Raw genomic sequence first — 15833 nt, 5'->3', positions numbered from 1 at the left:
GAAATGATGCCAACTTGCCAACTTCATGTAGCTTCATATAGCCTGTGTGAGATTAATCCTAGAACTTGTCTAACCCTAGAAAGTGGAGCTTTTGTCTCTAAAGCATCAGTCACACGTAATGACCAGGCAAAGGGTTCTATTTTGGCAGTAAAAGCGTATCTGTAAAGTCCTGTCTGTAGACTGCTTTGTGAGTTTGCCAGAGCTTTGTCTGTGCTGTGACGCATCCCTGAGAGTGCTCTCCGCCACGGCCGTGTTTATCTGAGAAGCGCACTGGAGGTTGTTTTCCAGACGGAGGTTTCGCGGGTGCATCTGCTGCCGGCCCCCCTGGAGGATTCCACTGCTATTGATTGTTCATTCCGAGACATGAGAGAGAGAGCGCTGTTGTTGTTTCTGGAGTCGGCCGCTGAGAGGAAGCGAAAATTGACCACGCTCTCACAGACAGTACCCCCGTGGACAAGCACCGGGGAGTCCGGCATAAACGAACACCGAGAGACATCACAAGACCGGTTATACCCGCTCGGTATCGGCATCGAACGCCGCATTCTCCTCGCTCTCTGGAATTCGCCTCGCGTTCGTTCTCCTCAGAGCTGAAAGTATCTCTGTTTGGAAAGAAAGAGAGAGGAGAGATGCAGGACTGTTCAATGGTGTCTCATCTCATCCCCTCATTTAGTCCAGGCTTTCATCTAAAGCTAATGATACTGTTGCACAGATGTACGGTTTCATCAGTCTCCTGTGTGTGTGCTCGCTAAACAGTGAATCCATGACCCTTGTGTAGTGACTCTTAGCACCCATGGCTCTTCCAGATGAGCAACACACAAGTAATTATCAGCGGCAGAAGAAGTAATTACAAAGGTGGAAACTTCCTGTATGAGGGGAAAAGTGCTCCAGAGGCCATCCATGTACTGTACTGCTCCATTGCTGCAATTAGCGGCTACTTGACTTGTTCGCTGTTGGTAATTATTACTGTTTAATTTCTTCTGCATCGCAGCGCCATCTCGTTTTTAATGTTGCCGAAATGAGTCATCGGAAATCAGCTTGCCTTAACCTTGTGAGGATGCTGTAGGTTTGATGCTTACATGTAGATAGATAACAAGCCATTTTGGTCATACTCAGTTCAGTGAAGATGGTTTGGTGGGCCCTGTGTGTGAGAGAGAGAGAGAGGAATTTTCTGAGTTTTTTTTATTTTTCCAGTAGGAGTTCGAGCTACTACTACAGTGTAGGTGTGTGTGTGTGTGTGTGTGTGTGTGTGTGTGTGTGAGACCAGTCGCCTGTGCAGTTCCTGTGGTGTGTTGGAGGAACCGTTCATGCTCTGTGGTTCCGTTCGTGGGAACTGCTGCATCACTGTGGTGTGTGTCGGGGGGGGTTCACGATGCACGATGCACTGAGCAGATGTGCTGTGGTATTGCTCCTGCTGAGTGCTACATCTAGTGTGTCTGACGGAGGCTTCCTGGCCAGACTACATTAAGTGGTTCCTGCTGTGCTTGGGAAGGGATGCTCATACGATGCGGTTTGCTGTATGGTATGGTTCCAGTGTCTCTAGTGAAAGGCGGTCATATTGAGTGGATCACGTTTGATAAAAGGACCTGATGAATACCGGTCACTTTAATTCACTTCACTTTTCTTTACTCTTTCTAAAGTGTATGTCTCCTTGACAAGTTGCCTCATGTGTATGTGACTAAATAAAATCTCCACACTGTAGCGTGTCACTCTTTAGAGAAGGTGATGGTTCTTGTGTGTCTATGGGAAAGTTATGGTTCCTGTGTATGTTATGGGTCTTTTCCACTGCGTGGTATCAGCTTGACTCGACTCGACCCGACCCGACTCGACTCTACTCTACTCTACTCTACTCGATTTTGGTACCGGGTGTTCATTTTCCACGAAGTATCCCCATAAGCTAGCCGATTGCAATAGCAATGCTGAAGAAAACAACTGTAATGTCCTTAACGTCACCTTTTGGTACCGGCTCAGCTCGCTTGAAACCAAAAGAAATAGTACCAGATTCCAGGTACCAGTTTTTGTTAATGGTAAACCAAAAAAAGTGAGTAGAGTCGAGTAGAGTTGAGCTGATACCCTACAGTGGAAAAGCCCCATTAGAGAAGGTGATGGTACCCGTGTGTCTATGGGAAGGTGATGGTTCAGAGAGATAGATAGATAGATAGATAGATAGATAGATAAATACTTTATTGATTCCCAAGAGGAAATTCAAGGTCCCAGTAGCTTAAGTCACCACACAGAACATACACCACAATATAAACAGGATGATATAATAACAAATCAACACGACTAAAAAGAATAGTAAAATATACCAAAGATAAAGATACTAAAACAAGGATCCACATGAATGTACTGAGGGTTGGTACTGTGATTCAGTATGAGGTGTGTGTCAAGGTGGTAGTGCAAATGAGTTCCTGTGTGTCCGTGGGAGGGTGTTCACGCTGTACGGTGTGCTTCTTGTTGCAGTGGCACCAGCTGGAGCTGGGGATGGGCTTCGGCAGGCAGCAGCATCCTGGCCGAGTTCGGCTCCCTCCACCTGGAGTTCATGCACCTCTCTGAGCTCTCGAACAACCCCATCTACACAGAGAAGGTCTGCGCCACACACAGCAATGACTGTTTTAGCTCTGAGATGATTGTATTCTGTTTTCATTAAAATCACTATGATTATATACTATTTTCCACAATTATTTTTATTGTTCAGTATTTTACACTGAGACTGTATTCTCTTCTGTATTGTATTGGATAGCACCTCTATATTTATATGCATATGATCCACAGCGCATTGCCATGGCATTATGTTTATTATGACAGTCTGCAATTTCAATCATATTGAAGCATCTTTTGTTCTTAGTGTTATATTTCATGTTACTTTTAGAGTGTTTGTGTTTGTGTACCTCAGTCCGGAGGACATACCATGGAAAAGTTATGCTGATGAGACTGATGTGCGCTGATGGAATTGGAATTGTGTGCTGATGGAATGCTTCTGTGGTTGCCACAGGTGATGAATATCCGGAAGGTTCTGAACAAAATCGAGAAGCCACACGGCCTCTACCCCAACTTTCTCAGCCCTGTCAGTGGAAACTGGGTCCAACGTGAGTATTGAATTGAATTGAATTGAATTGAATTGAATTGAATAAGAGCAATTAAACACGCTACCTTTCTGTTTTCCTGCTTACTGTAGAACTGTAGACAGGGGAACTTTGCTGAGGAATGCAAATAGGTATTAGGGAGCCATGGGATCTTGTTTGTGTTGAGCAGATAAATAGGGACCAGTCGAAGATAAACCAAGGGGGAAGGTAGAGCACAATAGGAGAAAATACCCCTAAATTGTCCTTTCACACCTGATTAATGCCAAAAGGTAAACCTGTTGTTAGCACCACACACACAGAGAGAGAGAGAGAGAGAGAGAGAGAAAGAGAAACAAGAGTCTTATTTCTTTATTTCTTCGCTCATATTAGGCCTAATTTGTACTCGAGACATTCAATGATTTCCGCACCATAATGCGGTATCATTGCTAGCAGCACACTGCACCTTCCAAACAATCTATAGCCCTTTGGTGAATCGGCCAGAATTAGTATTGTATTGTATAATTGATTTTCATGACATTTCCTTTGGCCGCTGCCTGAGGGATTTGCATCATAGTATCAATGCATGAACAATGCCCTTGGTTACCATGTGAACCAGAGCTTGTGGCTCTGCAGCATCCGTACCGTTGGCTCGTCGTTCATTCAGCCCGCTCTCAGTATCAGCCACAGACAGGGGCACGGGGGCCATTAAAATGATAACAAATCCCATTACCTGGGGAAATTGAATCCCTCAGATTCACCTGAAACACAGAAGGAGGTGGCTGCGCAGACCTTGGAGGGGTAATCCAAGTGCTTGCCATGTTAATTGTTATTGTGGATGAATAGGTAATGTAGGCAGAGATAGAGGGGGAGGTGGGGGCGCGAGAGAGAGAGAGAGAGAGAGAGGGAGAGAGAGAGAGGGAGGGAAAGAGAGAGAGAGAAAGAGAGAGGGAGAGAGGGAAAGATGTAGGGAAAGGAGGACATACCAAGCCAGGAGAAAACAATCTCAGCCATTCATAATTCTAGTAGAGGTGTTACATCTCACACACACACCTGGGCACAGCATTCTCTCTGTTTGTTGGCTGGGTTGGATGAGTTTGTGTGTGTGTGTGTCTGTCTGTGTCTGTGTGTGTCTGTGTGTCTGTGTTTTGGCACACTGTGCATGTATTTGTGTGTTGGTTTGCAAGTGTCTTTTGTTTGTGTTAATCACAACAATGAATGGCAAGGTTAAGTAACACAGTATACAGTAAGCTTTATGTAGATTATGGTTGCCCATTGATTATTTTAATATGCTGCATTGATGGTTTCTTGTCCATGCATAGAAAGTTAATTTGTGTGAGTATGTGTGTTTGTGTCTGTGTGTTTTTGAGTAGGTGAGTATATGTGTGTCTCTTTGAGTAGGATCATACTGGCCTGTACTCTGAATTATTGTATGTTCTTGGAAACCCGGTAGGTGTCAAAGTCCGCAACGCAATGCAAAATAATTCTCTGTCCCTCTTCCCTCTTCTTCTGTGTCCTAGATCACGTCTCCATCGGAGGCTTGGGCGACAGCTTCTACGAGTATCTGATCAAATCCTATCTCATGTCAGACAAGACGGACGAGGACGCCAAGATGATGTACTACGGCGCTCTGGAGGTACAGTAGCCTACAGTACACACACCATCAGGCTTGCGGCCTATGTCCATTCTCTCTCCCAGGCCTTCTGTCAGCGCCTCATGAGGGCCAAGCATGACGACGCGGAGATGGGAGTGCGGGATGGTGGGATTGTTTTTGACTGTCATCAGTCGTCGTGCCACGCCACCCTAACAGATTACTGGCTCCATTGTCAATTTGCAACAATAACCGCTGTTGTGTGTGTGTGGGAGGGGAAGTAATTGAGGCCGCAGAACGCCCGCAGGATAAAACGAGAAAACAGCCTTGTGTGTGACGTACTGTAGCGTTGACTCTGAGCTTTGCCAAAGATGCCGCTATGATATTCATGCAACCGCCAGAAATAGACTTCTGTTGTTCCAAGAATCTCGGCTTTCTCCAAACGAATCAGAAATAATTGAGCAGATGTTTTTCAGCGCACTCGCACCAAGTGTCTGCTGAAATACTGTATGTGTAGGGTAACCTTTTATTGCCCTAATTTGTCTGAGAAAAGACTTGTGGGCCATAGAGTTGCATTAACTTCAAACCATAGTGAACATCATCTTGAGCTAATTAGAGCTAATAGCTTGTTTTTGTCACGCTGGGATAAAGTATTGTTAGCTATAAATTAGCTCAGCTGTGGATGACTGATAGCCGCTAATGGAAGAGTCTCAAAGATGGATTCATTTAAGCAATGGATTCAGCGCCATCAAACGAGATCTTTGAGTTCGTTTGTGTGGGCTGAGAAACAGATCTGAGTGTGTCTGTTGTGAGGGATATTTCTTTACTGATCATGACATGGGAAACAAGGCTATAGGGAGCGCAGGGAAAAATAAAAAAAAAGCCAGCGCGAGTGTAAGTGAGAATGAGAGAAAAAGAGCAAGAAAACGAGATGAACAAGTGAAAACAATGAGTCATGGCCGATTGATCTCGTGAGATGGCCTAGTTCATTTTCCGCCCTCAGAGGAGAGACTGAGCTCAGAGGCAGAACCACTGGCAGGAGGCACACAGCACAGCGGCCCGGGAGACAACGACGGGACACGACAGATATATAGATTTGGCTCTGCACCCCTCTCTCTCTCTCATTCTCTCTCTCTCTCTCTGCACCTTCCTCTCTCTCTCTCTCTCTCTCTCTGAACCTCTCTCTTTTTTCACCTCTCTCTCTCTCTCTCTGCACCTCTCTCTTTCCCTCTCTCTCTCTCTCTCTCTCTCTCTCTCTCTCTCTCTCTCTCTCTCTCTCTCTCTCTCTCTCTCTCTCTCGCTCTCTTTTTTCCGGTCCTTTGTTTTGTGCAGATTTATAACTCTCACACTCATGAGTTTGGAATGGGATTGCAATGAGCCTTGACTTCAGCTGCCTAGAAAGTGCAGAGCATGTGCTTTACAATGCATAAATCAGTTGAGATATTAATGTAGACACGCACACACACACACACACACACACACACGCACACACACACATGCACACTCACACACACACACACACACACACACACAGAAACAGAGAGCAAGAGAGAGAGAAATTGAGCAAGTACTAGCGACTGAAAGAGCAAATCTGAGGATGTGCACTGCTGATGACAGAGTTTTGTTCAAAACTTTGCGTGTGTGCCTTCCTTGCCAGATCCAATAAGACCGTGCTCCCCATCGCATTCGCGTCTCTCAACCAAGACAAGAGCTCACTTTGTATCTTGTCTGAACAGCATGTGCAGAATAAGTAATGTGACACATACACACACACACACACACACACACACACACACACACACACACACACCATGACATGGCAGCTGTTTCTCCCATTCGCGTTTACATAACCGCGTACTGTAAGCACAAGTTTCAGACTAGCCCTTGGGTACAGAGCAATCTTTGACAGCACTTAACCCGCCCGGCCTCTCTTGGTATCTCCTCCACAGGCTATAGAGACCAACCTGGTGCAGAAATCCCCCGGCGGGCTAACCTACTTGGCCGAGTGGAGAGGGGGGATCCTGGACCACAAGATGGGCCACCTGGCCTGCTTCTCTGGGGGCATGGTTGGCATCGGGGCGGACGACGGACCCCAGGAGAAGAGGCAGCACTATTTGGACCTGGCAGCCGAGATCACCCACACCTGCCATGAGTCTTACGCCCGCTCAGGTGAGAGGGGAGGTGGGGCTACTCAAAAGTTTGTTTGTAATATCTGGTTCATGTGAAATCTCCAGTGGAAGATGGAAATGGGGCCATAAACCTTGTGTTTTCAAGTGAGCCGGTTAATATGAAGACTATAAAAGCACTCAGAGAGCACAAACCACGGGCAAGGGAAAACATAACCGCCTCCTGGATCCAGACGGTGATACGGATCACTCCCAAAATTGAATCATTTCATCAAAAATTTCATCAAAATCCATCCACAACTTTTTGAGTTATCTTGTGAACAAACAAACAAACCAACAAGCAGACAGACAAACAAACAAACCCAGATGAAAACATAACCTCCTTGGCGGAGGTAAAAATCCAGAAAGTCCACTGAGGAAACAACTTGTAGCCTAAACAGCTCCTCCTGTCCTACCAAGAGAGGAATCTGTCTGGAAACCAATATTTTCTGTTGCCACAGAATGTACTGCCATGCCATATAAATCTCTTTTGAAGGTGCTCTGAGAGTCACCTGGGCTGAAGCAGAGCGATGTGGTAGCTGCTTTCCATCTTGAGGAGGGCTCAGGTTTAGTGTGGGATTTGGGGTCTGGATGACATGGTCTCAGCTGCAAATCGTGAAACTGTCGGGTTGTCAGTACTGAGTCCAGTTGAAGGCTCCAGATGGATTTCAGGCGATGTCATAATTATAGCGTTTCATTTTGAATGAGATAGACTCTCTCTCTTTCTCTTTTCTCTATCTATCTCTCTCTCTTTCTCTCTGCCTCAGCTCTTCTACATTACTTTTCATTTTGTTCTTGTCTTTTTAACACTAGTCATGGCGCAAGTTGTTTAGCATCCTCTGTCATCTGCAATGAAGCGTTAGCGGGGAAATGGGTGCAAAGTATAATGCGGAGCAGCAGAAACCTTCGTCGCTCTGTGAAGAATACAGGTTCTGCTCAAGTCCTCTTTATTGTCTTCTTGCCTTTCCTTTCCTTTCCTGCCACTACTTCAGACGCAGTAAAACTTTGTGAAAATCAGTCCCCAGTCCTCTACTGTCTGGGCTCAGGAGAGAGTTTTAGCTTCTGTGATGTTGTGCATGGTAAACAGAGAAAGTGGCTTTTAGAGATTATTCAATCGAATAAACAAAACCCCAGTTGTGAGGAATGGATCAAAACCTTGAGTTGTTGAAAGAAAGTGTCAGAGTACAAATGCCTTGTGTACCCTCCGTACTTCTGTGAAAGCTGGTTGCCACTGTGCTATGCAGATTTGTCATCTTTTGTGGAAGATATTTACTGTTGCAACATGCAGAACATTGCATAAGCTTTTGTTTTGGTTTGTTTTACCTGCACAAAACAAATGCTACTTTTGGAAAGACAGCTGAGGTGTTTTAGATATCCTTGACTCTCATAAGTGTAACGTTAACATACAAGAACAAAATAGGTCTTGTCAAATAGAAGCAGATGTAGTATTTCTCAAACCCCCAGCCCTTAATTGTAAACACAGATGTCATTATCCCGTGAAGACTACAGAGTGAGTTATGGAGTTTTTCTTAGTCATGATGAATGCTGCTTGGTTTGTGGTTTTTCAGATCTTCTTTCCCTGAGAAGATTGATGAAGTCCTCTTGATGAATGGCCTTTTTACCTCCTAGCCATTAGCGGGCTATGCTGTATTATTAAAGAGCTTTCTATCACCATGGTGCTAGCCATAACAAAACATCAGGCTTCTGGTGTGCGCATGGTGTCCATTACCCATCAGCCTCCACATGCCCAAGGGAGGTGGATAGGCTTTTCCTGCAGCTTCAGACAAAGGCAAACAGTGTTACATAACGCCCCAGTTTCAGTCTGCTGCCTCTGTATGTCCTCATCCTCAGCTGATCGGCTCTGATATCAAGGCAATCATTCAAGACTGCCGCGAGAGGTCGAAGGTCTAACACATCGTTCATTTTGGTACAGAGTTATAACTCAATCGAGATGCTGTGCCAATGTCGAGAAATGTCCTGGTCCATTTCTTCCAGCAATGGTACTTTTTTTTTTCTTCTTTTTTTTTTTCACAAAGCAATTTGGTGCTGGTCCTCACCACTTGGACTGTCCACTAGTGAATAGCCATATCAGAGCTGACCCCAGAGTCTCAGTGTCTGACATCTCGGTCACACAGAAGTGCACCAAATCATCATGACCTTCATCTGGAGCGTCATTGACTAATGCAGCAGTTCCCAAACTTTTTTTCCCGCGCACCACCACCTACATCCTGACTAGGCCCGCGGACCCCCACCAACGGACTCAAAAAAAGCGTGAGACATTATACTGACGCTTTCCAGACATCATGTTTCATTAGCCGCCCTACATGATGACAAAATCAATAACAAAATCAAAATGTGCAACTGGTCTTTGAGCTCCAACACTAAAAGATCAGTGTGGAGAACAACATTATGAAACACAAAGAACAAAGAGAACATAGGCTTAAGATAAGATATAATATAATATAATAAATAATAATTAAAATGTTTTTAACACCTTTCCAACATTGCCCTCTTCATCTCACGTAACCCCTATTGGAAGCTTGCGTACCACAGTTTGGGAATCCCTGGACTAATGGAATAAAACCAAGCATCTCATTAGAAAATCACTGCTTGCAGGGACCTTATTAGGCATATTCTTTTGCTCTGTGTTTTGTGTTGTTGCCAAGGCCTTCATTAAGAAATCCATTTTGTTTCCATCCTCCCTTTGTGCCTCCACACTCTGGCCCTTCTGAATGAAATGGCCATGAAGAGTCAACAGATGCAAGTCTGGTAAAAACCAGCACCTTAAGCAACAGCAAAACTGTTTATTATTATCTTTGTATTACATTCAGGGATGTAGTGGAGGTTAAACGAAAGTAAACACTGTTTATCCACCTCTCATTAGAGTTTATCCGCCTCTCAGCATCATATGTGGATGTCCTTGTCCAATAATATTGATTCTTTCTTCTATAGTAGATTGCACGTATAAATGCTTTTGCGAATTCCTTTCACTGTGGAATCAAGAGGCAAACATTGAGTCACTTCGCTTTATGGTTAGTTCCATAGCAACCATATTCCTGAATATTATCGGTTAAACCCTCGCAATCTTAAGTTCGCTTCAGACAAGAATGATTTGTTTGCTAGGCTATTCACTTCACTCTGTGCCTTGAATTCCGATCCACTTTTCAGACAAAAACGGAGTGAAATTGAGAGAATCATCATGAATTATCTTGTAAATAAATAAAAATGTGTGGTGGGTGTGATTATATCATGGGGTTAGGCAAGGTCACTTCAATAGAGTCATACCTTCAATACTGTTTAATACCTAGAACATGAATCATAGTGAGATGTTGATGTTTGCATCTCATGCTGATGTTGACGTCTGATCTAAGACAAAACTCCTGTTTGCTTATGCTTCCAACATCAGCTACCAAGCTGGGACCAGAGGCATTCCGGTTCGACGCAGGGGCGGAAGCCACGGCAACACGCCTGAGCGACAGATACTACATCCTGCGGCCCGAGGTCATCGAGAGCTACATGTACATGTGGCGTCTGACCCATGACCCCAAGTATCGCGAGTGGGGCTGGGAAGCCGTGGAGGTGAGTGAAGAACGCCAGGTATCAGGGGCCAGAACACATGCTGATCTGATTACATAGCTGTACCAGAGCCACGCAGGACTTAAAGTGTCAGCTGAATGACCAAGTGGGGTGTTCACACTGAAAATGTGTCTTTTCACCTTCAGCCAATCGATTTGAATTTTTTGTGTCGATGGAATGGCAACAGTTGGACTGTTTTTGCTCGCATTTATATGCATTTTGAATTCCATGCCTTTCAATTTGTGAATGATAGTTTGTTGTCTATCACACAACCAGTCAAACTGGAATGCAGTGAACAGTGACTGCTTTAGTGGTTGTTTGAGAGCCTTGAATGGTAAATCTTTTAATTGACTTAAATAATTAAGGCTGCTTTCTCCACTGCAAATCACTGCCAATTCACTTTTTATAATTGGTATGGCTATCACCATACTAAACTCAGTGTTTTAAGATTGAACATTAGTATGGGTTTGTCTGCACTTTATTTCTTCTGCACGAGAGGCGTGCTCTCTCGGAGGAGGGGCGGGACTGTCGAGCTCTATTGACTACGTACGCTTGGATATTATAGCATTGTGCTATAGGAAATGTTATTAACAGTGTTATTAATAGTTCAAACATGCGTATATGATATGTCTTTTGCTGCACCCACAGTTCATATATTTACACATACCAAGTGCTCACTGTCACATAAGGTAAGACTTCAGTACTGAGTCAGTATAACAACCCTAGACGGACCCACTCTGGACCCACTCTTGGGTCCTATGATACCATTGGTTTCAGTGAGAATTTGGAGGGAGTTTGGAGGGGTTTTTTTGCACAGAGAACTTCAAGCTTATTTAGAAATTGCATTAGTTAGGTGCAGAATTGATTCCAATTCATTTTGATTAAACTTATCCGAGGACTTGGCTGGCTGGCGATATTCCCAATCAGAGGTTCTCTCATGCTTTCAGAGGATATTACCTTCTGCAAAATTAGATGGGCGGCTTGGACTCCTATTAAATTCGCTTTCCGGGTTGCAGTTTGCTCTGCTGAACTATTTAGTGCGCCACATAATTACCAAGAGCAGTGTATGAAATAAACAACATGATTTCATCTCATATTTATATATATATATATACAGTATATATATATATATATATATAGTATAAATATTTATTTATTTTTAAACCAAGCCATTCCTAATGGCTCTGCAGATAGTTGCCATTTGTCTGGGCTAATAGGCTTGCTGTCCTTTTCAGAAGATTACTATGCATCAGTAGACACTAATCAAAACATAGAGATGAATGTGGCTACAGTGTGTATTTAAGCAGATGACAAATTCAGCTCTAGTGGCTGTTGTTCAAATGTTGGCAAAAACATAATCATTGTTTTTTTAGTGTCGTTTTAGTATAACAGTAAGACAGTTACTGTACATATTTGATATAATAATAATAATAATAATATGATCTAATCAGCAACATACAGAAATATAGGAAAGAACATAGAAACATGGAACATAGAAAACATAAGGCATGGAAAAGAACATATAGAAAGAAAAGAACATGTAACACAATAACAGAAAAGAATCAGTCGTCTACAAGATAAGATGAGTTACCAAAATGCTCTCTTATACAGGTAGGTTTTCAGCTCTTTTTTGAAGATATTCACTGAACTCGCCTGTTTGATATATACGGAGGCAGGGTGTGCTATGACTTTGGCGCATAATGGATAAAATCAGCTTCTCCACTTTGCTTGTGGAGCACTTCTGGTACAATTAAAAGATAGCTTTGGAAGATCTAAGTTTCCTTTGTGGTTGATAAGATATTAGAAGCTCAGAGATATATGAAGGTGCTATACCATTCAGAGCTTTGTACGTAATTAATGTAACCTTAAAATCGATTCTATAGGAAACAGCGAGCCAGTGCAGTTTGTCTCAACACATCGGTGATGTATCTCTCTTCTTGGTCTTAGTTAAAAGTCCTGAAGCAGAGTTCTTTATGAGTTCCAATTTCTTTATTTGATTACATTTCTCTGTGCTTGGTTAGGGTTGGTTTAGCTTGGACTGATTCCATACTGTATACACGTATAAAGAGACAGAGACGGGGGCGCAGTGGTGCAGCAGGCTACAGCGCTCGTACCATATACGGGTCCGAGCGTATATACAGTATTTCTATGGGTCTGAGTGTCCGCGGTGACCCAGGTTCGAATCCGGCCTGCGGTCATGTCCCGATCCCACCCCATCTCTCTTTACCACTTGTTTCCTGTCTACCTCTGCACTTTCCTATCGCAAAAAGGCAAAAAGGCCAAAAAAGAGGCAAGCATTAATAGTAGTCAGAGCTAATGCAGCTGCTCTGTGCCCGTGCAGGCCCTGGAGAAGCACTGTCGCACTGAGGGCGGCTTCTCCGGCATCAGAGACGTCTACTCGTCCGTGGCCAGCCATGACAACATGCAGCAGAGCTTCTTCCTCGCAGAGACCCTCAAGTGAGTAGGCCCTGCACACACACACACACACACACACCAGGAGGGGTTGAATAGGTCTTACTCAAAGGCACTGCACACTCACACAAACACACACAGACGCACGCACCAGGAGGGGTTGAGTACTGTAGGTCTTACTCACAGGCCCTGCACACACACACACACACACACACACACCAGACACAGACATTTTTCTTGCTCCCAACAACTCTTGTTTCATGTCAATCCCTCTATGATGTAAAAAATTGTGTTTGTCTCTCCTCACAGAGGAGCTATATTATTGCTACAGTGCATATTTTCCTCCAGCCTTGGAGGCTAAGAGGGATGATGCTTATACAGTATGTGTGTTGTGCTAACTGGATGAGAGCTGTAGACTCTGGGTTGGACACCAGTGTTCATTTCAGGTTATACAAATGGAATCTGAATCGCGTGGCATAATCACTCTGTCTTTCTCTCTTCCTCTCAGGTATCTGTACATGTTGTTCTCGGATGACGACCTGCTGTCACTGGAGGACTGGGTGTTCAACACAGAGGCTCACCCCCTCCCCGTCGTCCGTAAGAATTGTCTGCAGTCAGAGACTGGGACCCAAAACGCAGGCAAATCCACAACCGAGTAGCCAGCCGACGGCTGCTCCGAACACCACCTGGATACAGACATTATACACCCGACAGCGCCATACACACTCAAACACACACACACACACACACACACACACACACACACACACACACACACACACACACACATACACACATACACACACACACACACACACTCAAAGACACACACACACACACACACACACAAACTCAAAACACAGCCGTAACCCCCCACACACAAACACACACGCACACACACACACACACGAAACATTCAGTACAAACGTCCATGAGTTAGGACATGTCCACCAATACACACATTAGCCGACCAACACACAGGGCTGAGGCCTCAGGGGCCTTGTGACGGACACTCTGCTCCTTCCCAGCGAAGGGTCTGGTCATTTAACGCCGTGATTGTAGAACCTCGGGCCCGGACGTCTCTGTAGAGGCCCACAGGGGGCGCCGGAGCAAATTAATTTTTTTTCTGCGGACAATCAGACAGGCAGGACTTTCATGAGAAGAGCACCTTTTTTCTTTCCTTCTTTCCTCCGTGAGGAAAAAAAAATATAAAAATAAAAAAAAAGAAGAATGGAATAATCCACAGATTTGTATGAGGATTGTTGTGACATTGAGTTATAGTGTGAGAAAATGATGGAGAGAGAGAGAGAAAGAGAGAGAGAACCACTGCGCTTTTCGTTTGATTTTTCTAGTCTTCACATTTACTTTTCAGATTCTTTTCTTTTTCATTCTTCTCATTATACGCAAGCTTCTCTGATCTTCATGCCATACTTACTTTTTACTCTCTGACCAAAGTATTATTTGTTCTCCACTGAATGGAAAACTTCTATTGTTTTTGTCACCGGGAGCGATTCACACAGATTGCAGCCAACAGTACACTGTACCACTGTTTCTCTGTCAAACAGGTACAAACAGTAAACACGCTGATTGACTTTGTGTCAGATGAACGTTTCCCAGACTTAGCGTTAGCTTTCTCGTGCTGTTCATGAATCTACTGAGTCTGTGTGAATCTCAACTCAGCTATGGAAAAAAAATGGCGTCTTTTCAACCCTGTCTCTGTTTTTCGAAAAAAATAAGTGGACCAATTTTTTTAAAAGGTGAAGTAGAATTGATTTATCTTTCCCTCAGAAATGTATAGATTCAGAGTAATGTAATGTGTAAAATGAGTTTTCAAGGTATCGTTTATGCTGGCTTTTCAGATGAAAAGAATGATGGAGGCAAGGAAGCGAACCGGAAATGGTTGACCATTTCCTTCATGTGCGGAGTTTATTTTGTGTTTGTTTGTTAGTTTGTTTGTTTCTGCCGATGGTGTTGTGTTATTACGAGCTCATATCTGTGTTACACGCTGAGCACTGAGTCTCAGGATTGCCACATTGTCAGGCACATTGTTGTGTGTGACACTGTCAGTAACAGTTGTATGAACATTTACTCTGCCACAAACACACACACACACACATATCCCTCTCCATACACACACACACACACACACACACACACACACACACACACACACTATTCTTTACACATACACATCTTTACACATATGCTGCACAAATACATAGAGTATACACATACTTTTGCCAACAAATTTTTGCCAATACCTTGCACCATTCTCTGTCTCCGAAAGAAATTCTTGTCAAAAGTCTCGTCAAAAAAACTGAGTCTGGTCTTGAGGACCAAGGTATCTTTCTTTGTCCGTCATTTAACACACAGAGATATGGGAGAATGTGCTGTACAGAAAGCCAATGAATGTGAGTGATTCCTGGTATTAATCAATGTGTTTTGCTTTTCTTTCCATCTTTTGGGGGAGGGGGAATTTTCTTTATTTTTTGCATATTGATGTCATTCTTATTCTTTTAATATATACATTGTTTGTTTGTTTTTTTCATTTGATTCCCTCAGGTGTTTCCGTAAAAAGAGAGGAGAAACAAACATTTTATTATAATTACTGCTACTATGAATTATTGTTATTAATTCTTATCGTTGATTTGACCTGTCTTTCCTTGTTGAGTATTTTCCAATACTGGTAAAAGACCTGTGCAACTTTGTACATTTAAAACAATTGCAAACGTATCATGTGTGGTTCTTTGTTTGTTTGCTCGCCATTTGACTTGTTGATGTTATTTACCTTAAAACGCAGCGACTCAGTCGGTCCTTGAGGAGCTGTCCAGTCACAAGACGAGTACTCCAGTACATTAATCTCAAAGCTGTCGATGCTCCTCCTTCAGCAGAAAGCTTCTCCCATTAAAAAAGCCTCTGTGGTGGTCAATCAACCAACCAACCAGAACTGACTAATGCAGCGTAAAAGTTGAATGACGCTGAGTGATCTGGTCACCAGAGGACCACTGCCCCTCCCCTCTCTTCCTCCCT

General features: G+C 43.7%; 1 protein-coding gene across 2 annotated transcripts in view; it reads left to right on the top strand.

Moving 5' to 3' along the window:
* LOC134083170 (mannosyl-oligosaccharide 1,2-alpha-mannosidase IA) overlaps positions 1 to 15536 on the top strand; it is a 203240-nt gene extending 187704 nt beyond the window's left edge. Inside the window, exons 6-12 of one of the 2 annotated variants that reach the window (XM_062539351.1) lie at positions 2458 to 2584; positions 2993 to 3086; positions 4580 to 4695; positions 6600 to 6819; positions 10222 to 10394; positions 12733 to 12848; positions 13312 to 15536. In XM_062539351.1, the coding sequence (XP_062395335.1) occupies positions 2458 to 2584; positions 2993 to 3086; positions 4580 to 4695; positions 6600 to 6819; positions 10222 to 10394; positions 12733 to 12848; positions 13312 to 13462 (997 nt within the window). In that variant the 3' untranslated portion in view covers positions 13463 to 15536. The remainder of the gene's footprint in view (positions 1 to 2457; positions 2585 to 2992; positions 3087 to 4579; positions 4696 to 6599; positions 6820 to 10221; positions 10395 to 12732; positions 12849 to 13311) is intronic. The other variant, XM_062539352.1, reaches the window with a different exon arrangement.
* Positions 15537 to 15833: the final 297 nt, after the last annotated feature.

This window comes from Sardina pilchardus, chromosome 6, assembly GCF_963854185.1.
Source record: "Sardina pilchardus chromosome 6, fSarPil1.1, whole genome shotgun sequence".
Classification (NCBI taxonomy): Eukaryota; Metazoa; Chordata; class Actinopteri; order Clupeiformes; family Clupeidae; genus Sardina; species Sardina pilchardus.
Note: the sequence above shows the minus strand (reverse complement) of the source record. Positions and strands in the feature narration are given on the sequence as shown.